Source organism: Drosophila miranda, chromosome 3, assembly GCF_003369915.1.
Source record: "Drosophila miranda strain MSH22 chromosome 3, D.miranda_PacBio2.1, whole genome shotgun sequence".
Lineage (NCBI taxonomy): Eukaryota > Metazoa > Arthropoda > Insecta > Diptera > Drosophilidae > Drosophila > Drosophila miranda.
The window spans coordinates 18,112,517-18,135,672 of NC_046676.1; the positions used below are offsets into that span (position 1 = coordinate 18,112,517).

General features: G+C 44.1%; 2 protein-coding genes across 3 annotated transcripts; one reads left to right on the top strand and one right to left on the bottom strand.

Moving 5' to 3' along the window:
* The first annotated feature begins 22 nt into the window (after positions 1–22).
* On the top strand, positions 23–21,861 carry LOC108160230 (sestrin homolog). Of its 2 annotated transcripts, XM_017294083.2 has the most exons (10): positions 25–228; positions 932–1,429; positions 8,921–9,763; positions 16,936–17,115; positions 19,666–19,848; positions 19,934–20,396; positions 20,460–20,778; positions 20,839–21,022; positions 21,089–21,199; positions 21,264–21,861. In XM_017294083.2, the coding sequence occupies exons 3-10, from the start codon at positions 9,713–9,715 to the stop codon at positions 21,348–21,350; spliced, it is 1,578 nt and encodes a 525-aa protein (XP_017149572.1). In that variant the 5' UTR covers positions 25–228; positions 932–1,429; positions 8,921–9,712; the 3' UTR covers positions 21,351–21,861. The 2 variants fall into 2 exon arrangements, with proteins under 2 accessions (XP_017149573.1, XP_017149572.1); XM_017294084.2 differs by lacking the exon at positions 16,936–17,115 and having other exon boundaries at positions 23–228.
* Positions 6,036–7,037, bottom strand: LOC117187830 (purine nucleoside phosphorylase 1-like). The gene has a single exon (XM_033390698.1). The coding sequence runs from the start codon at positions 7,035–7,037 to the stop codon at positions 6,036–6,038; it is 1,002 nt and encodes a 333-aa protein (XP_033246589.1).
* Positions 21,862–23,156: the final 1,295 nt, after the last annotated feature.

Below are 23,156 nucleotides of genomic sequence, written 5' to 3' on the forward strand. Positions count from 1 at the left end.
GATTTCCCCATTTCTGTTTTCGACTTGCCGCGTAACGGTTGTCATTGCTCCCGAGTGCACACAGCGAGGCTCGCACGCAACAACAGCAGCAACAGCCCGCACCCTCTCTTCACCTCTTTCTGGAAGAGTCAAGTCTAGACTAAGCTTAGTTTACAAGAGAGTGTTCCGAAGAACGGGCAGACGTTTTTCCTTTTTTAGTTTGTTTGATTTGTTCGTTTTGTTAATCTGGTAATTTCCCCAAACTATCCCTACTCTATGTTTAAGTGTGTGTGTGCCCTCGGTGCTGAAATTGGCGTTCTTCGTTCCAGAATTAGTCAAATTTTAGAAGAAACAAGAAAAGAGCGCGCGCTCAAGATAATATGCCGAAAAAAGCAGAGAATCATTGTTATTGCATGGAAAATTACTACAGAAATCAACAACAAGCCAAACCGAAAACACAAAAAGAGAATAAAAAAAGAGCAGAAAGAGAAACAACAATAACACAGAGGAAAGCATAAATAAGACTGTGAGCCCCATAGACGACGAACCGCATAAACAAATTAAGTGATGCTCCCTCCCTTCCTCCGTGCTCCGCGCCCTCTCCCTGCTACACGCGCCATTTCTTGAATTTAAATTTAAATTTAAATTTAAACTATTATTGTTATCGGTGGCTGCCTGTTCTTGATTTCTATTTTTTTGCGCCAAGTGCAATCGGCTCTTACATAATTAATATGGTCAAATCCAAAAAAAATTTCCAAAATGTATAATATAAACAACTTGGGCCAAACGAACGCATGTCAAGTCACACCCGCGCAACTTTGCGCCGTTTTCTAGTTCTTGTTGCTTCCATTTCGAAACTGTTTCCGAGATCTCCAAAATATATGTGTACATATACATATGTATGTGTATGTATAGATTTCTGATTAACGCATTATATTTATTTATTCCACAGTGTTTCTTCCCTCGTTCGTATTGTGTTTCGCGGCTGTGAAAGACATACTGCAATTAGTTACTGTTACTCTCCACCACACCCATCGCGCCCAGAAACTAACTGTATTCGAGTGTGTCTGTTATCACCGAAAAAAGACATACGCTTCACGTACATACATACACATTTAACTCGTAACGAAATCGACGTGTGTGTGTGTCGCTTTATCGGAGAAGCCAAAGGCAAGCAAGCGAGACAAAGCAAAAGAGACTCGCGTCCGACAGACCCGATAAAGCAGAATCAACAAGCACCAAACTAACGGCGGTCACGTCACTCTCTTCAACTGCACTTCTCTGCACCAGCAACAATTAACCTGCATTGAGAGCGCCAGAGAGCTGATCACCACACTCGCTTCGCTGCACCGTGGTTCAATTGCGCTCTGCTCTCCCTGTCCATCCACGCTCTCTCTCAGCAAGGCAAGCAAATGAAGCAAATGAGCTGTTTTGCCGACGCTCTCTATGGGTAAGTTTCCTAAGATGAAAATTTAAGTTCAAATTAAACTCGTCTTAGCCTCTACTGAAAACTAGTTTTTCCGAAAAAAGAAAAAAAAACTGCAAATGGTCTGCCGTATCGATAGCCGTATCTCACATACATATGTATGTATTTCCTCGGTACTCTCGCCAGGGGCACCATTTACAGACACAGACAGATACACAGCAATAGGCTTCCAATGCAGCGCCCTCTTGGCAGGCCCCGCACATGCATGTACATGTGTACATCACCAGGAACCCAACCAGCTTCGGTTGTTCTGATACCCTATTAGAGAGTAGAGTATGATGATTTACACCAGATGTTTGCAACGAACGCAGAGCCCAAACTTTTATGCATGCAGTTTCTTCCCCGAAGTTGGTTTTTAATATCGAGGGTGTATTTTTGGTTTGTATGTTTGTGTGCCAGACGCATCTCCACAGTCTCGACCCCCATTCTAGGAAATGTGACGGGGTTGCAATGTGCCAGCTTCGAATGAAACCACTAATTTTCTTGCCTTGACCAGGGCCAGTACCTGCAACAGAAATCGAAAAATTCCACCTTTGAGGGAACCTACTTTTTGGGGCTAAAACTCCCAAAAACTAGATCAGGACCCTATGACCCAGTCCCAATCAAAAGGTCTGTTGATTTGCGGTTTTGCAATTGGAATGATTGGCTGAAGACGAGCATAATTAGTTTTTAGCCGGAAAGAAAAGGCTGTCGTCGGCCAGAAGGAGAATGTTCTTGCATCGAATGTGGTCCCATACGAAGCACACAATTCTGAGCTAAGGAAATTGGCACATGACCTGACCTACCGCAAGAAAATCTAAATTAGGCACGTTTTGCGCTCACTCTCCCCCTGTATCGTGTATCTGTCCCTCTCACTCTCACGCTGCTGTTTGTTTTATGTCGTTTTGTTCGAAACATTTCTTAACTTTGTTTGTGTCTGCACGCCATCATTCCATTGTTTCGTTCTTCGTTGTGCTCACAACATTTGCATTGTAATTATTCTACTCGATTCTTTCCGTCCTTATGCCAGAAACTGTTTGCAGTCGAAGGAATACCCAAGAATTTCGAGTTATTTGTGGCTATTAAGCCAACACTAAAATTCTGTTGAATCTCCTCTTGAGCCTCTTGTCCCCAACTTCAATTATTTCCAATAATTGAAAATTAAATATGCTGAATATAAAATCAGCATTAACAGTTGTAATCAGGATTAAAAATGAATTCTATTTGATTTATTTTATTTTTCAATAATTTGTTAAGAGTCTGCCTTGTGCTGTTGGGTTGTTGAACGAAAAAATTATGATATCAAGGGTTAATATTCCGACGGCACACACTCAAACTTCTCACCCACTCAGTCAGCGATTAAAACACTCGCTCACTTAATGCTTCACACACTACTACCTTCAATGCGCTGCCCTCTTCAAGCGAACAACTGTTGCTTTCGATTGTTGCTCTTGGTCTTGCTGTTGCTGTTGCTGTTGTGGTTTGATTCCATTTGTCGCTGTTGCCTGGCGCATTATAGCGGTTATTTCGGTTATGCGAGTGTATGGGAAATCACTCGAACTCTGCTTGAGGTTCGAGTGGAGTGATTGTGATGTGTGTATTCTCCCTCGTTAACTGTTCCAATAAATTGTAAGCGGCTTTTATGTGGGATCTCCATTTGTCAGAACAGGGGCGCGCCGCAAAGGGTCAGGGTGGGGGTCGGTCTCTGTCTGGAATTTGAGGTCCGAGTCTGAGCTTTCTGGGAGTTTTCGCTTCATTGAATAATGATATCTGCAAACATACATATGGACATACATACGTGTGTATATATCGCACCCACGTCTCCCCCGTCACATTCCATTCAATTCCCTTAACGAAATGTAATTGTCATTGAGTATACGACCTGGCGACCAGAGTCGTATGATTTATTCAAAACGGGCCGTTTTCAGCCGTCGTTTGTCGTCGCTTGACGTCGCTTGTGCAATGTATTAGTTAAGCAAATAGCAACAATTGCCAATGGCTGCTACAGAACAACAACAACAACAACAACAACAGCAGCAATTACAGTCGTCACTTCTATGGCCGCAAAACGAGGGGTGACTGAACTTCCAACAAAAAAAACTGTAACTGCAACTGCAAGTGCAGCTGCAACTATTAAATTATATAGCGGGTATCTGTCGGAAGGGTGCATCGTTTTGGGATATACATATGTATAATCTAAGAAATGCCACTTCCATTAATAAGGGGTGGTCTCTTTTGCGATCTCCTTTGACTTTTCAATGGATTTTACTTGTTTACTTTGCCTAAAAGTCTTCCTAATTGAGTAGTGGGGCAGTGGGAAACTGAGATGGGAAGAAGATTAAGTTCGGCAAGTAAACTTTTAAAGTTGGCTTTTAATTGTACAACATTTCAACTGCACACTGTTTTCGTTTATGGCTCTGGCACTGGTCTTTGCTGTCTAGAATCCTTGCAGCATGTCCAAGGGGCGAGCGAAACCCACAGCGTGATTCACTCAGCGTTAGATGAAAGCAGATGCCACTGAAAGTGTTTTGTGTTTTTGGGGGTAACCTAATTGTGGACTAATAAAGATTGATTGGCCTGGCTTAAACTCTCTCCTCTCGCTCTCCCCCTTTGATGACCAAAATCTAATCTAATGACTTCTGGTTTATGGTCCCAAGTGATAAGGCGATCAGATGCAGGGGAGGAGGGTCACGGGCCTAGCAACAGGCTGGTCTAGGAATATACTGTAGTATTGTGTAATATTCTAGAATAAATGTTGCACATTTTTACGCCTGAATCATTTTGTATACTTTGTTTTTTGCATTGCGTTGGCTGGCATTTGGCATTTGTGGTTGAATGCTTTTATTTGCTTATCAGAAAGCGTAATGAAACGTCGCGACGTCAACAGACATTCGACATATACGAGCTTGCACATGTAATAATAGACCTTTTATTGATTACATACATTTTGCTCCTCCTTAAATATTAGCTTGAGATCAAATCACAGATGAACAGAGTTGTCCCCCTTTTCATTTGGCTGCAGATACAAAAAGTATCTCTTAGATAATTTTGCAAATATGTATTCAGCAGCAGCAACAGAAAACACTATCTGACAATTTGATTACGGCTTACGGAAAAGTATTAAATATTTTAGTTATTTAGTGGCAAATAGTTGATATAATTAGTACTGGGCCTCAAAAGAAACTTTGTGGCAGCTGTAGCTGTATGCCATTTAAATTGTTTTGTTTTGGTTGTGGCAGGGCAGATGTGGCACGTACGAGTACGAGGCGAGGCAATTGAAATGCCAAAACTATTTGCTGCACACCAACCTATCCTGTATCTAATATAAAGACTATTTGTGCATCTGTATTCACATATCTACGTATCTGGCAATCATCTGCTGCTGCTGCTGCTGCTGCTGCTCCGTCGCTGTGGCAGGGGCATTTCAATTGCTGCCACTCTGATATTCAACGCACAAATGCCTCGAATGGCTTTGATATTTTTAAATTTAAATAAAATTAAATGCAATGCCACAGTACACTGAACTGTTGGCCAAAAAAGAGTGCAGATGGACAGGTGGAGATACCACATTCAGTGGATACGAGTATTTTTGTGTAATTACTCGCCGATAATTCAATCATCATTTTTGTGCGGGTCGTTGAACTAGCCGCATCTCAAAAGCTCAGAATCGCATAAATCACAAGTTGGCTGAGAAAATTAAAGCGGAGGGAAAACGATCTACGAGTAGCAGTAGGAAAACAAATCGCAAAAACAAAATGCGCGTGTCAATTCGTCCCCCCCCCATATATACTCTTTCTATATACACATATACATATGTATAGCCGTATACTTAAACAATCAGCGTGGGGAGGAGGCTAATGATTCGTCATCGACTTGGGGCCCCCAACAAACAATGGGGCAATGATGAAATTGGCAACAATGTGACACACAAAGAAAGAAATACGAATACGTGTACAAAAAAGTTGAAATCTTTTAATTACAGCACCAGGCAATGAATTGTTGTAGTACAAAATTATGGTAGAGCCTCTTTGGGGGATATAAATGTCTTTTACACACGAAGAAAACCGTGCAGAATCCACAAAACTGAATTTTCAAAGACTCTGACGGATGAAGCTCCCAATATTTCTGATTGCAGATGGTTCTTTTGTAGGTAATTACCATTAAATGTACGTATATTTATTGTATGTGGATGTAGGGATGCCCACGGGGGAGTAGGGATGCAGCGTATTACGTATACGCCGAGTGGTGGACGTGGTGGTGTTGGTGGGAGGGGGGCTGTGCTCCCAATACTTTGACAGTTTTATCGCTGGCCATTTGGGCCATTAGACAGCTTGACACCGGGCACACTTGCACCTACCGCTGCCTCCACTCTGCGCCCCCTTTCCGCTTGCCCCTTTTTGTGTGTTGGTGGGGTGGTGGGGTAGCCAGCAACAGCTGCACCTGTCGCTGCTTCCGCGTTGAGAGCTTTCTTGGCAACAGTTGTTGCTTTGTTGCACTTCGCATTAAAAGCAAAACAAAAACAGCAACAGAAACAGAAACAACGCAATCGAGTGGCTGGCGGTAGGGTAAAGAAATCTATTTTTGGGATATCTCACAGATTGTTGTGGATGCAGTAGATGAGGCGGGAGATCAGATCGGTGCAGGCCTGCAGGCGTTGCATGGGCATCTCGATCTCCTGCGTCTCCTGCGTCTCCTGCGCCTCCGCCACCTCATGCGTCTCGTCGTCCTTGCTGGCGGCCAGCGTAATGATGCCCAGAGAGAAGATCTTCAGGCCGCTGTGGTGGGACACAATCACCTCGTGGACGAGGGACATGCCCACAGCATCGACGCCCATCACACGCAGCATCTCCCCCTCGGCGTTCGTCTTGCAGGTGGGGCCGCACAGGCAACCGAAGACACCCACTTGGAGGCAGTCGTCGAAGCCCAGCTCTCTGCCGATCTCCAGGCTTGTTTCGAGCAGGTGTCTGTCGTAGGCGCGGGTCATTGCCAGCTTGCGAACGCCGAAGCGCGGATCGTGGGCGCCCGTCAGCGGCGTCCTGTCGAACATGCCCAGCATGTTGATGTGGTCCTTGATGAGCATAATGTCGCCCACGGCGTACTGGGGATTCACTGCCGCCGCGGCGCACGTCAGCAGGATGTGCTGGACGCCGCACAGCTTCATGACGCGCACGGGCAGGACGCTGCTGGCCAGCTGGTAGCCCTCGTAGGTGTGGAAGCGGTCCTGCATGGCCATCACGGTGGCCCCCATCACGGTGCCCACCACCAGGTGGTTGCAGGCGCCCTCCAGCGTGGAGCACACCGGGAACTGCGGTATGTCCTCGAACGGTATGAGCACGGGCTCCTCGATAATGTCGACCAGCTGGCGCAGGAAGTGGCCGCATATCAGCCCGATCCTGGGCCGCATTTGGCAGACCTTCATAATGTGCTCGGCCATCGCCTCGATCTCCCCGTAGGCGTACAGCTCGCTCTCCGGCGTGCAGATGACCGGCTTGGGCCTTCTCAGGGCCTCTTCCTCCTCCATTCGCTGCTGCCTGATCGCCTGCAGCCTCCGGGCAATGGGCGACTTGCCCGAGCAGCAAGTGGGGCTGCACATGGCCCCAGGACAGAGAGCGGCACTCTGCTACTAAATCTACTTTAATTTATCACAAATAAAAACACTTGATTAGTGGCACATGGGTATACCTATGGACTATCCCTTGAATGGATTTGGCAAGCCGAGCGTCAAAGGAATTCATTCTTTTGTGACCCGATGTCCGCACAGCAAGACGCCATCCACCGACTGAAGAGGGGAGGGGGGTGTGCGGTGCACGCACGGTTTTTGTGGAATTTTTCGATTGTTCCAAACGTCCTTTGCCGGCCACAAAAGCGCCACGTCAATCCGCAAAACAAAAGGCAGACAACAACCGTCGGGGGCTGTTAATAAAATCTGGAAATGTGAAAATATACGCGTGGGAGTCAAAAGAACATTCGTGATGAAAACTATATTGATTTTTGCCGTACGAAACTCCAGTTGGACTCTAGTTTGAGACAAACGAGAAGCGAGAAAGCGGCTTATCATATTAACAGTGCGTATACGTGACGGCAATGCTCATACGCATCAGAAACAGAAACAGCAACAGCTACTGACTGTACTGTACCCCTCTGCAGCACTGCAACATATTTGATTTTTTTTTGGTTTTATCGGCTTTTAGCAGCCGATAAAAGCGAAGGAGTAATGCAAGGCTACCCTGTAAAGTTGGAAGCCCGGCCTCGATTTGGCTTGACTTTGAGCGAATTACTGAAGCATTCAGTCACAACACTCACAGAATATCCAGTATACGGTATTCGCTATTCGCTATTCGGTATGCCTATGGCGTTGTCTTTAACAATAATAAAATAAAAACAATTGTTAATAGGGAACTTTGTAACATTTTTTATGTCATTTGAGCGCGCACACAGATGCTTGAGTTACAAAAAACGTTGTTGCCGCACCCCCACGCCCCCACAGTCCCGCTGCTCCGCCCCCACAAACAACAATGTCACGCGTGACGTTTGACGGCAATGTTGATGCCGCCAAGGCAATAGCAACCGATAGCAAAGATTATCCAGTGAGAAGTATCATCTGTTTCTCCCAACTACGTCGCGCCCTCTGCCTGCCTGCCTGTCTGTCTGCCTGTCTGCCCCTCGTAGTTGCAGCTACAAATTTTGGCCTGTATTTGATTTGTGTCTGCCGCTGTCTGCTTATTTGTTTGCCACTTTGCGTCTGCATGCCAAAAATACTACGAGTATGCGTACATATATGCGATGTTAACATTTGGGATTAATTTCTGGTTCATATTTGGTTTTGTTTGTTTGTGTTTTTTGCGACTGTTTGTTACCTTGCCCCAGGAAGAGGCAATCGAAGCATGTGCCAAAACACGTTCCCCAAATATTCCCATTCACACTTGCCGTGTACTTTTGCGGTCTTGTAGGTGCGTATACGATATAGGATATCGGGTATAGGGTAGACGGAGGAACTGCTCAGATTCGATCTCGAAAATGTTTCGCTTTTCTAGGAAAAACCAATGGCTTTTTGATCAGTTTTCCCCCAAAAGTTAGCAACCAAAATTCAACTGGAATTCAACTCGATTCGAAGGAAAGTGTATCTATATCTTCGCTCACCGATGAAATAATCTTTGAATTGGTGTTTTTGGGGCTTGTTTTTGGATGTTTGTTTTTAAAAAGAAAAAAAAAACCAAAACGAAATGTTGAATATATTGACTGGCATTTGAATGCTAATTGAAGTTGGATATACGATCCTATACGATCATATATTGTATGTATCTCCATGCTGTTGCTGCGGGAAGTTTTTTGTTGGATAAGCGGGCATTTCCGGGGGAAAAGAGGCAAAAGTCAATGATATTATTATTTTCCAAATTAATTGAAAGTTAACCACCAATTGGCATATGATTTTATGAGCTTTGATACGAAAAATCTCTAAATCTTTCTCTATTTTAGTTGCTGATTAAAGCCTCGCCAAGGACTCCCAACGCGAATAAAGGATAAGTGGATGAGTGGGAAAGTGGGAAAACGATTCCTCTTCAAAAGTCGACAAATGAAAACCAACAAAAACAACAGTCAGAGCCATCGCTTATGCAACAACCTGTTGAGCCCAGAAGCCGCAAGTGTCGACCATAGTAGCAATCAGGACAGGAACCGGGGCAATCAGAGCATCTTGCGGATACAAAGCAGCTACACTTACAAGTGTCTCAACCACAATCCGCGACTAGAGGTGCTAACCTGACTCCCAGCACCCAGCTCTCAGCTCCCAGCTCTCAGCAACGACTCCTCGTGACCCGCTAAGAGAGCCGCATACTGACGAAAGACTTGAAGTTGAAGTTGAAGTTGCAGTTGCAGTTGGCGGTGGCTGTGGCATCAGAGAGAGAGAGAGAGAGAGAGAGAGACCCTGAAACTGAATCTGAATCTGAAAACCAAAACAAAAACGTAAAAGCCAAAATCTGGTTTGACTCGATTCGACGATACGCCACGAGCGATCCACAGACGAGCCTCCTTCCAGTGTTTCGGTTGCTGTGCTCCACTTTCAGTGGCTCTGGCTCTGGCTCTGGCTCCATCTTTGGCTGTGTCTCTGACTCTGTTTACTGGCCACTGGCCACTGGATCTGCCCCGATAAAGGCAATAAACAAAAGACGAGAGAGCTGTAGCTGTGGCTGAACCGCAAACTGGTTCTGGTATCTCTTTTATTGTGTGATCTGCAGGCTGCAGCTTGAAGTTGTAGTTGTAGTTGGACTCATGTCTTACGCTGTTGATTATTTCGCGGATATGGGACAGATCTCACAAGATGTAAGTACACAAAACCCCACTTTCATACTATACCCAAATACTCGTATGTACACGTACATAGCTGTACGGCTAGTCATAATTACAATATTTTTGCCTGTCAGATACACTCAACCCCAACCAATTTTCACTAAATTTAAAGATACTTGTTTGCCGATTCAGTGGGGAAGTTCAGTTGTATTGGGGCCAGACCCTGGCTGCTTTTATTGGAGCATCGACTGAGGTATGGTTGCATAGTTTTTAATTAATAGAGGACATGGGGCAATGGTATTGAATTCATCACAAAAATCCTATCGAATATTTAGGGAATTCCACATTTTTGTTTGTTTCGGCTGCAGGCAGGCCCAACGATGCCAAAGTTGCAGGATATTCGGCCTCCTTGTAGGTGCATCCTTGCATTGTTGGCAGGCCAACAAAATCCTTGAACACAAAAAGGCCAAAAGCACCACAATTTTCCATGCAACTCAATCAGATATTTATGCCCCAGAATGGGGCAGCAGCAGAACAGTAAATCATTAGCACTGCGAATAGAGTATTTTCCAGGATATCGTATTACAGGACACAGAATTTTGGATAATTGTTGAAGCAAACGGCCAGCCACAGCACAGCACAGCACAGATGTCATGCATCAGAGTAGGCGACGTTGCAAATGAATATTAAATCAAATTAAAGCGAAATCTATTAAAATAAATTATGCAAAGGTCCCTGCCACAGTGGAGCCACACCACTCCACTCCACTCCACACCACTCCATACCACACATGTGCAAACAACACATAATTGGGTGCAGTCCGGTGTCCAGAATCCGGAGTCCTGAGTCCTGAGTCCGAAGAAGCATGTTTATTTGTTTCAACCGCCGAGCAGGAATTAAGCAAAAATTCAGGAGGTGGAAACCTGTGGTAAAAGCGAGTAAAAGCAGCGAACGCGTATAACTTTTTTGACGAATGTGAAATGCTGTCTGCATTTCCCAGAGTTTCCCGTTGTTTCCCCGAGTTGCACAGAGTCGTATTCCCGGTGATTGTGGGATTGTGGGAGTGTGGGATTGTGTTTATTTAATTAGCAGCATGGCAACTACGAAAATAATATCAAAACTATTACCGTAAAGTCGGGTGCCCCAGGTGCTCTGTGGCTGGGTGTCGCTGGGGCTCTACCCCGATAAGCAACAGCACCCCCACCCCCACCCCTTTTGTTGGTTTCCTTCACATTTTGATAAGCAGTCCCTCGTGGAATAGTTTTTGGCACTTCTTTTTTAGGCCAAAGATAACGCAGAAACCTCAGCGATTTTACATGTTTTTTTTTCATAATAAAATATAATATAAATGCTGCAAGTATCTGGGTCACCTAATCAGCCAAAATGTAGGCAAATTGCGACTTGAATTTAATTGAAATCGAGAGCAGCAGAAACAGAAACAGAAACAGAAACAAAGGCGAAGCATCAGAGCCAACAGATGGGTGTTGGAGGGGGCGGGCGGGCGGTTGGGTAGGTTAATCAACGCTTTTGCGGTTTGTCGGGGGACTAACTATAGTACATATATAGTGGGTATACATATATGGAAATATGAACACTAATTATGTATTGGGGAATGCAATTATTTTCGGCATTTGGCTGGGGAATATCTGTGGTTTTTTTGGGCAGCATTTAGGCGCTCTGGAGTCGCATTCATGGGGCATTCTTCAATTGTTGAGCGCTCGATCTGCTGCAAGAAGATGGGAATGCAATCGAAGCAGAGGAAATCATAATAAATAATAATTGCAATTACCACCAGAGACCCCCTCGGGCGTATCTGTCGAGGGGGGAGAGGCGGGAGGCCATCGGCCATCGGCAACAGACAGGCAGGCCTCGCAGGCAAAAGCAAAGAATTTTATTTACGCAATAAATATAAATTGTATAAAAATACATTATCCGCAGGGCGGCGACGGCGGGGGCCGCAGGGTGGGGTTTGGTGGCTGGTGTTGACTCCTGGGGACAGCGTCAGTCCGTCAGTCAGTCAGTCCGTCAGTCAGTCAGTCCGTCAGTCAGTCAGTCAGTCATTGCGGCCTGAGAGCAGTATCAAAATAAACAGATGTATGCCCGCCCGCCGCTGGCAAGAGTCCAAAAAGGCTTTCGCCTTTCGAGTGAGTGACGGCGGAAAACGCACTAACTGATTGAGTGAGTGAATTACAGAGTTAATGAGTGATTGCAGGAGTGAATGATTGAAGGAGTAACGGAGTAACGGAGTAACGGAGTAACGGAGTGACGGAGTGACGGCTTTCGCCATTGATTGATTGACGCATCCACTAACTGAATTGCAGTGCGAATGCATAATTGAAGATGCGATTGAATGAGTGAATAAGTCAGTTTAATACGTAGTTCCTTCCCTCCAGCGAAAAGCTAAAATTTACTCGTATATGTATGTACTCGTATAATATCGTATCTTTCGTTCTGATTGGATGGGGGTATCGTAATTATATGAGATGTGTTTTCCTTTATACATTTATACTTGCTGCATTCCCATTAATACAAGTTACTCGAAACGAAACGAGTATAAAGATACAGATACAGATGCAGATACATGGTATACACATGTACATGTGTAGTTCTAGATAGTTCGTTGACCTTGCGTCGGCTAAATATAGAATTTGTCGGATCACTAGCCATTTGTCCAGCGATTTGCATTGTCCGACATACAGACAGAGAATGAGAGAGTTATCAGTGGGCGGTTATCAGTGGAAGATGACAGTATTTTCTACATACATACATATATTTGAAGGGATGTACGTAAGTGCTACAGAGAAACTTGCCGACATTTGATATGAAAACGTACATAGTCGTTTAGTCGTATGCCTCGTAAATACAATGTCCTACAGAGGCTGGTGATGGGGATGGAGACGGGTGTTCTCTTTTGTTCACCTAATAATTTGTGCGGCACTTTATCAGCAGACAAAGTGTCGCTCTGAGTGCCAGACAGCTTGAATTTTGGGTAGAAGAAGGCACCCCCCTCCCGCCCAATCACTCACACAGATGGATATTGAGGTGGGTCAATGTGTTGAGTGTCGGAAGGTGGGGTTTGTTTATAGATTTTTGTTAAAGAGCCGCTTAAAAATGATGTGAAAAACATCTCAAACGTTGACGAACAGAACCAATATATTTCGTTGTTCAGAGGTTCAGATTAATTAATTAAAGGCCAAAGGTGATTCTTTTGCTTTCGAAATAATCGCCATTATCCTGTGAAGGCAAAAAAGAGCCTTCGCCAGGGAAAAGAATGATGAAAATTTAAGGTAAAAGCCATGGAAATAAAAGAGGAATTTCATCAATTTCAATCCTGTAGAAGATGCTATTTACCCTCTTTGCGTCTCGCTGCCTCCCTGATTATCCAATACCTGACATTACCCCCTCACCGCCCCATTTCATGCAGAAGATAATGGACTGGCGGGAGCCCCAGCCACGGCCCCCAGCTCTGGGGAGTTGGGTTGTCTGTTTGTCTGTCGCCGTCTGGCCATAAAATGTCAATCAATAAATAAAAAACAGAGTGCAAAATATGATTTAGCTGCATATCTAAGGAGCAATAAAAGCATTGTTCGGGATTTTTATTGAAAAACATTAAATGACAAAAAATGTGCCAATAATGCCAGTAATTTAATTAACAGCAACGATTGTTTGTGTCAACAATCGGTGCATACACACTTTGTTGTTTGTTATTCCAGAGTAAATACGAGTAGATCTAATTAAATATTCGCCAATGCAATGCAGGGGAAAACTGTAATCGAACTCGTACATACTATGTGGCATGTGGTATGTAAATGGTTATATAGTAGTGATAGTGGTAGTGGTAGTAGTATATGCCTGTAGGAAAAATAGTTTATCACGTCTAGACATGTCTTTATTATTATCTACGCACACACACAGGCACACAACACAAACAAAACGCTTGCACAATTTCTGTTTTTTTCATACGCGAGTAGAAGCTTTATATTTTTTCGTTTATGTTGTTTTTTTTTGTTTCCCGTTGTACTCCCGTACACATTGTAGTATTGGAAAGCGTTTTATTCGGTTATAAGCCGGGCCTTATTTTATTTATTATTTATTATTTAAATCCCCCTTTCGCTCATGGGAATACCATTAATTTGGTTTACTCTCAATTCTTAGGGTATTCTCCGCTTCGTTGTGGCACGGCTTTTGGTTTTTTGGTTTTGCTTTCTTGTGTGTGTGTGTGTGTGTGTGTGTGTTTTGTTTTGTTTTGTTCGCGTCGTTGCTGCCTCTCGTGTGCATTTCTACAACACCTGACGTTTTTTCCACTTTACTTGTTTACCTACTTATTGTTTTTCGTGGCCCCCGCCCTCCATCCCGCCCCCACTACTCGTATTCATAAGTCTATCTCCCTGTCTGTCTGCCTATCTATCCGTGTCCCCGTCCCTCGCTCTCCGCTTCGCTTCTCTTCTCTCTTCGCCTCCATCCATGGCATTCTACCATTTATGCTAATTTATTTGCCTGTTTACCAGCTTTTGTTTTAATCTGTTTGTGGGGTTGTGTGCTGACACTGTGTTTGAATAGTATACGTACTGAATAGTGTGCGTGTGTATGAGTGATTGAATATGAGTAGTGTTCAGTGTTCAGTGTTCAGTGTTCAAGTGTGTGCGAGAGTATTCAGAGTAGTGTGGATGGAAAACAATGATACATATTTCAGAGCTAAATTACACCACAAAAATGTATTGTCCACGCCGCTCCATTCTGCTCCACGCCGCTCCATTCTGCTCCACGCCGCTCCACTCTGCTCCACGCCGCTCCACTCTGCTCCACTCTGCTTTGCGTTAATTATGTTAATTTATTAATTTGTCTTGGAAAGAGGAAAGGAAATCAAGATTAGCTTACTGAAATTAATTGCCCGCAATTAACATACGTACATAAGCTCCAAGAGCGTCAAGAGCTGCGTTGCATCCGGCGGAGAGATAGAAACAGAGAGATCGAGAGAGAGAGAAAGAGAGAGAGAGTGTACACACCCTCGTATTGCCCCAGAGAGAAAAAAAAAAGCCCTGAGCCCCGAATAGTTGCACTTGGATCTCAACATGGCTGTGCTTTCTCTCAGTGCAGCCTGAACGGTGGTAGGACGCTCCTGGAGGTGTGAAATTTTCCAGTTTTCTCCAAATCGTGTGCAGTATGCAATTATCTGCACTTGATCTCAATTTACACTTTCCCCCAAGACTTTTGTCTGATTTCCTGGGAATCCAAAGGATTTCCGCATTAATTAATAATCATGCACCTGAATGGGTGCACAAAGGTGGCCGTTATTCATGTTCTTCTACTCAATTTAATGAGAAGTCTTAAGTCCGGATGAGGAGCTTTGACTGGGTAGTAGATAGAGGTGCAACCGCAAACAAGGATTAATTATCAAACATCACGGACACCATCATTACATACACCACCATTGTGCGGCGTCAGGACCGCATGCAGCGCTTCCATCTCCATCTCCTTCGATCATTGTCATTGATTGTTGCTGCATCTAGGGCTACCCAATTACTATTATTTCTTCAAATTAACGCCCATACATATGTACATACATTGTGCATATGCCCAAAAACATGGCCTAAGCCTAAGCCCAAGCAACCCCCCGCCGCCTGCCTGCCATGGCTCGAACGGGTCTGGGTCTGGGTCTGGGTCTGGGACTGGGACTGGGACTGGGTCGTGTGTGTGCGCTGTATGCCAAAGGCGAAAACTAGTTTGATTTTCCAAACGGGTTTACCCCATCCCCTAGCCTTGCCCTGCCTTGCCTTGGGTCTGTGTGGGTGTCCATTATTTCCATGGCAGAACTTTGACGATGATGATGGAAGTCAACAAGTGCAGTCAAAGTTTAGTATTTAATTAAATTTCAGGGGCAATTACCAGGATTCTCTCTCCCTCCCTCCATCTGGCTTTCAAGGTAGATTAATAATCCGATTTTAAAGATCTTTGCGAATAGTTTTTAGCCCGTAAATCAAATTGATTTATGTACCAGCTCTGGTTTCAATTTTGTTAGGCATTTGTTATATCCGACAGCTCCCATAACGTCTACTCATTCATTCGATTAATTAGTGAACATTCGGTTCGATTAATTATGTATGTGAAAGCCAGGGCACTTTTGTTGTTAGCTGATTTACATTTCTCTCACTCGCGAGCATCCGAGTGTCGTAAGTGCCGTTTTGTGGCTATTAATTTCATTCATTCGATGGAATAATTATGAAATTAGCACTGGCTCTGGCTCTGGAACGTGGGCGCCTCAAATGGGTGTGACTTTGAGCGGTGTCGGTGTCGGTGTCGGTGTCGGTGTCGAGTGGGTGGCGGGGGCGGTGGCTTAAGGTTAACACTAAACTTGATTATGCAAATATCGGAACTACCATTTTTGGTGGCTACAACTATTCCCTCGAATGATTCTCTGACTGCAACGAAGCACACAAAAACATACATATGTATGTGTATCTACAACTTATGTACGTACTATTTACGCACTTGCTTTTTATATGGTGCCGGAGAGATTGTGCTATCTAGAAATTAAAATAGAAATATACGTACATGTGTACTAGAGGCGGAGCCCACTCTCGTTTGGAGTCATTGAACGTTTAATAACATCGTCCCAGTTTGTGGCACCACACCATACAACACAACAACAGGAAAATAAACTAATAAATACACCATCAGCATTGGATCTTGTATCTTCACTATTTGTGCTGGGTTTCCCCAAGGACTGTCTTCAATCTCCTGCTATGTGCCCTTTTACCGGTTTGTTTTTTTTTTTTCCTGGAAAACGGCGGAATGCAATACAAATCGGACCCTTTGCGAGGAGGCTGTGAGGCGAACAGAATTTCTATGGCAACGGCTTATTGATTCCAGCCATAGGGTGGGCCATGAATAGGTGCAATGCAATTCTATTTAAGCCTTCGAAGTCTGCTTTCATCATAAGAGCTTAAGGGATGGTGGGAAGGGTGGGGTGTCTCGAATATCAAATTAGTGTGGAAAAAGTTTTCATTCATTTGTGGCAGGCAGCAACAGGTCGTGTGTATGCTGCGGCAAGCCTAATTGCAACCGATATCTGCGAGAAAACTCTCAGCTGAGTTTTGAACAAAAGTTTAGCCTGTTTTTGCATGCACTTCCCCCGCACTTCCGCCGCACTCCTTCGGTTAGTTTTCAACTAATTTTCCAATAATGACTCTCGATTCCATCCACAGTGTTCCTCAGCAGCCACAAGCACAGACTTTGACATGGATGATCTCGACGATTTGGATCAAGTGACGCAGGTGATCGGCTACCATCCGCACTTTCACGATCACTTTCTCCGCACCCAGAACTTCATCATGAAGGGCGACGGACCCCTGCCCAACGACTACAGATACTATCTGGCCATAATTGTGAGTGTCTACTCTTTATTCATGTGTGTGTTCGGTAGGCGCACGCGTGCCAATGATTTAATAAACATTACCAGTTCGGAAATTGGGAAAACAATCGAATTTGATTGTATCTCCAGTGCACGGAAATGCCACGCTATGGCTGTGTTCTGGCTGCGGCTTAATCAGGTTTTCCAGAACCATCCAGCCCTTGGCTCGATGTACATATGAGAGAGAGAAAGGCGCTATTGCTATTGCACGCCTATTTTTTGCCATATCTGTTGTTTTTTTTTGTCTACCCGGCGGCTCATTCGAGGCATCCCTATCCATTCGTGGCACGTACACGGCAGCCGCTGTCAGATCAAAACCGTATGCAGTTTCTGGCAGCTTTTTTGGGGAAGGAGCCGATTGAATAGGAGACTGACACGAGCATGGGAGCTGTCTGTTAAAATTGCCTGGAAATTTTAAGTCCATTAGCTGCTGCTTCTGTCAGCAGAGCACATTTGCAACGGCTGGGCGGACGGACAAGTCGGACTACTGCATCGAGTGGCCGTCCGCCCATCAGAAGGACACCTAGTTATAATTCCTGGCGATAGGGTGGCGACAGGGGAGAGTGCACAAAAGCTCTAAACTTTCACATTCGATAGGGGGGTTTCAGGGGGAAAAGATCAACTCATCATTTCGGGCGCCCGCTAATTGTGTTTGTCTATCAGAAGATTACTGGTTGTACATATACATACGTATATACATATGTATGTATACTGCGCGAACGAAAAGCTCACGTAATCGCTTAAGAGAGGCTGTTCTCTCGCCCACATGCCCACACGCACAAATACTCGTATTCGCTGCGCTTTAGAACTGCACTTCATTGCTCTCTCGGGAACAAGGCGCGAAAGGGAAGATGAGAGGACGAGGCTGTTCGCTCCGACTCTTTCTTTCTTCGTTTGTTTCTGCCTTCCGCCTATGATCGTGCGCTTTACCGAAAGACCTGCCGCTGGCTTTGAACAGTTAAACATTCGCTATTTTTTGTTGTTCTTTTGCCTTTAGCTCTATTTACATAGATATTGTATAAATGTGTGCTGCATATTTTTAGTTATTATTTATCAATACCATCGGTTTTTTATTGCCCCTGCCTTGTTCTATCGAATGGAATTATACATTAATAGTGTTAAGCATGAATTTGTGCTATTTTGCGTCTACTTTGATGACCCTAATGACTTCCCTTCTTACGTGGGCGCTGGGGACCTATTCTATTCCCCGACTGCCGCTTCACCCTCCACCAGCCCAGTACGCTGGTGAATTAAAATTAAATATTGAAAAGCTGAAAAGTTACAAAAGGAAATCTCGGACAATAGAAACTCTCTTCCATCGATCGTCGACAAATTATTATTGAATCATTTCCAATCGGAAGAAAAAATCATATTGCTGCTGTAATAAAAGTCTTTTGGGCCGACCGAAAACGAAATAAACCTCGAATTAGTAAAAGAAATGCGTAATTAAAATTGATGTATCGTATGTATCGCTGCAATCGAGGGCGTTCCAAACGGACTTTGAACCCCACCCCCGAATTTCGAACCGAATACATTTTCCGTCCGTCCCGCGGAAAATCGAAAGCAAAATACGAAAATACCATTACAGATTATAGAAAAATGCATTTAGCAATTACTTGGCCAATTTTGTTGGTCCATAAAAGGTTAACGTTCTCTGAACGTTCTAAATATACTGAGAGATTTGTAATTTATTGTTTTAGCTGTGCGTACGCCTATAAAAATAAACATAAATTCGATAACTTATGTATCTACGAATTTGTATATACATATCATATGTATATGTCGTATCAGAGGACTTTGGCATTTGCTGGCATTCCTCTGAGCAAAATAATAGAGACCATCGTTCAATTCGTGTCAGAAAATGGCAAACGATGTGTGTGCGTGTGTTGTTTGTGTCCTACGCATCGTTGGCTCCAAAGGGGGGGGAGGTGACGGGATCCACAGAGCGGGTAAAATTATTTAAGATTTACGATCCCATGTCGCGGGGCACTGTGCCATGATTAGGCTTCTGCGCTCCACACAAGCATTAATGACAACAACAACAACAACAACAGCATCAGCAGATAGATCGTAATAGATCGTAAGGAAAACCAAAACAAAAACAACAAGAATAGAGCACAACAATGGACTACGGGGCCTACGCTCTGAATGTTTGAATATTTGTCTCATTTTGGGTCACAGCAGCAACACTTACACACACACACACACACACACACAAAGGCCAGAAGATTCAAAATATTTTTAGCACATTCAGGTGTTTAACATGACGATGACGATGACGATGATGATGATCTCTCCCAGGTCCGCACCCTGGGAGATCTTTGATTGTGGGTCACTTGGATTGTTTTTCGGTGTTTCTGTTGGTTTAGGTCTCAGCATGGATCGTGGTGGGAAGGGGGCCAAATCTGAGGCCAAGGCTACCGAAAGATATCAAAACAAATGACGTAGTGCGTAGAGAAATGTTACCTGAATAGAGAGCTCTGAATAGACCTGTGATCCTCTGCTCTGATCTGTATATTTTCAGGCTGCTGCCCGACACCAGTGTCCGTATTTGGTGAAGCGCTACGAGAAGGAGTTCATCAATCAGGGCGGGAGCAGCGAGTGGCTGCGCGGGCTGGACCACATCCCTGACAAACTACGTGCCATATACGATATAAATAAAATATTAGCCCATCGTCCCTGGCTGTTGCGCAAGGAGCACATTGAGGTAAGGACATGAAGACAGCTCGCAGTCCAACTAAATATTAAATGAGTATCCTTCCTCCGTCGTCGATAATTCCTGCTGCACACAGCTTTTGACAAAGGGAATAAATAGCTGGTCCCTGTCGGAGGTGGTGCACGCGATGGTCCTGCTATCGCATTTCCATTCACTGTCTTCGTTTGTGTTCTCCTGCGGCCTCACACAAAAGCTAGATGGCCTGTCTAGTCCCAAACTGAAGAGTGCTCCTGCCACGTTGGGGGCACCGGCAACAGCAACAGCAGCAGCAGCAACAGCACCACCACCACAACCACAACCATTGCTGTCCGTTGCCAATGCGGCAACCGTTGTCCGACAGACCACCACCACCCCCGTCCACCAGAAAACAGTTTTGGGTGAGATATCACTCAACACCGGCGGCGCCGGCGGCACAAAGCCGGATTACAATACCCAAAACGCTGCGAGCAACAATGGAAGTGGAGGTGCACCTGGAGATGGTGCCGGTCCTGCAGCTGGCGGTGGTGGGGCTGGTGCAGCGGCCCTCAATGGGTATTTGGGTGAGCAATTAACGGCCAATGGCTGCCTCCCACTCAGTGGCAACTAATCCGCTTGAATTGCAGCAACGGCCCAGCAACTGCCCCAGCAGCACGGCATCAGTGTGGAGGCCCTGATGGAGCGAATGAAGGTGCTCTCCCAGAACCAGGACGAGTGCAGCGAGGCGGAGCTGAGCAGCCGATTCAAGAACGTGGAGATGCAGACCGCCGAACTGGCGGCCGTGACGCCGGGCCCGGCGGTGGCCTTGCCCCCCAATATCTCTCACTATGTGGACGATGCGAATTTCATTTACCAGGACTTTGCCCGTCGCGGAGCGGAGAATGTGAACACGTTTCGCATACAGGACTACTCCTGGGAGGATCACGGCTACTCGCTTGTGGATGGGTATGTGATCGGGCTAACGTCACTCATTCAGAGCTGACTTTCGTCCTCTCTACTCCATAGGTTGTACAACGACGTGGGCACTTATTTGGATGAGAAGTTCCGCTCGGCCTACAACCTCACGTACTGCACCATGGGTGGGATCAAGAATGTGGACACCTCCAAGTTCCGACGGGCCATCTGGAACTATATTCAGTGCATATACGGCATCCGTCACGACGACTACGACTATGGGGAAGTGAATCAGGTAAGATTTTGCCTGGCTTTTCACTATTATTCGATTATACTCATTGATGAAACTGCTTGTCACTAGCTGCTTGTCCGACCGCTGAAAATGTTCATAAAGACAGCCTGTTGCTTTCCCGAGCGTATTACCACCAAGGATTATGATAGTGTGCTTGTCGAGCTGCAGGACAGTGAAAAGGTTTGTGATCCACACACCAGGAATGATTTATCAACTAATTGTTTCGCTATCTACCTCTCAACAGGTTCATGTGAATCTGATGATAATGGAAGCCCGCAATCAGGCCGAGTTACTCTATGCTCTGCGCGAGATAATGCGCTATATGACTTGATCTCATTAAAAGAATAACTCTATATACGTATATTACACCCACACACACACACACACACACAAACAAATGAAAACATGAAACATTTTGAAAGTGCATAAACAAATGCAGCGAAAGGAACAGGAAGAAGAACCAGAAGTAGGAACCCGAACCCGAACCCGAACCCGAACCAGAATCAGAACCAGTAGCACCGATGCGGGAAATACTCGTAGTCGAAGGAGAAGACAATGATTTGTGCAATAAAAAATCAAATTCATACCATTTTCGTGTCCATGCAATACATATATATATACTGAAATTTGAAATATTCGTTCCATCTCGTGCCAACGAGATTAGTCTACAGTGTCTATGATTAGCCAGCAGTGATCTCTCCATTTGAGACACTGATACACTCCTCGTACATACAATATTCAGAAAAACCAAAAACCAAAAAAATGTATGGAAGAGAAAAAAACTCAGAGCTCAAGAGCTTTCTGTCTGTCTTGTTTACCCTTTCGTGCATGTGCAAGCAATAATCACTGTACATATGTATTATGTTTTGTTTAGTTATTTTAGTGAAATAAATACAATTTTTATTTTAATTATGCGAATATTGTTTTCTTTTACACAACTATTGATCCACCTTTTACGTCGAACCGTAATCTTGACTGATTTACTCTTAGTTTTAGTTCCATCCAAAGACAGAAACTAATTGGTGAAACCATTTTACACGTAAGAGCTTTTCTTGTAAGGATATTAAATACATATATTATATGTATACTATATGTCTATTTTTATGTATCTTATTTATACCTTATACCTTACTTGAAGGGGCATTCAATGTCTATGATATACGTAAACGAAATGTGACTAATATGTGTATGTGTAAATGAACGTTTCCTTTCCATATTTAGCGAGTTCAGACTACACACAGAATATTTGTAAGCTAAGAATTTAACCAATATAACACGAATTTACATTGATGTACACTCAACACAACATATTATCTAGATTAAGTGATATTTAAACTGTATTGACGATACCTCTGACACTAAGGATCCGCTTGAAGTCTATCTTTGCCGATGTCCAGGCTGACAGCTTTTTCTGCTTTCTGCTCTAGTGGGTTGTAAAAATTCGAACATTGGCATTCCCTTCATAATTCCGTTTCACTATCCTGGCCTGAACTCTCTTTGTTCAATCTCCTAAGCTAATATTCAGTGCGTTCTGTGCAATAAGTACTCACCACTCTATACACATAACGTTGCAAATAGCGAATAATCACTGGGTTCGATCATACATAAGTATACAAGTTATACAAAAATCGTCTTGATGAGTACCTATTTGCATCTATGGACATTCGACTCCATATGCAGGTTTCGCAGGAAATCCTTACGAATTAGTATAGTCTAGAATAATAAGGTACAGAGCAAATATCCAAAAGGAGAAAGGCGGGCAATGCAAAGTCCGGAAAGTCCTGCGATAAAAGTCGTTGGCAAGTCGCAACACTAAAACTTGCTGAAAGACAAGGATGGGATAGATTTAAGCATCGTTCGATGAAAAAGAAATGAACAGAAAATAGAAAATGAATTTTTTTTTTAGAATAAGTACACACATACCTAAACCGAAAAGTAAACCGCGAAATAAGAAACATAGTAATGGACACTTCACAAGACGACACCAAGCAGAGAGCCCAATAAAGCGAGTTAGAACCAAATTGTACATATATCTAACGAGCTATGGAGAGATTCAAAGATGTGATCAAAGCAAATATATATAGAAAAAAATGTATTCCTTTGCACATAAATAAGTACATGAAATGAGTATATATAT

Bases quoted from the DNA above. Each gene is read 5' to 3' on its own strand.
- LOC108160230 (XM_017294083.2), top strand. From the start codon at position 9,713: ATGTCTTACGCTGTTGATTATTTCGCGGATATGGGACAGATCTCACAA. The intron at 17,116-19,665 runs GTGAGTGTCTAC...GTATATTTTCAG, and splicing joins GATACTATCTGGCCATAATT to GCTGCTGCCCGACACCAGTG. The intron at 20,397-20,459 runs GTGAGCAATTAA...CTTGAATTGCAG, and splicing joins GGCCCTCAATGGGTATTTGG to CAACGGCCCAGCAACTGCCC.
- LOC117187830 (XM_033390698.1), bottom strand. From the start codon at position 7,037: ATGTGCAGCCCCACTTGCTGCTCGGGCAAGTCGCCCATTGCCCGGAGG.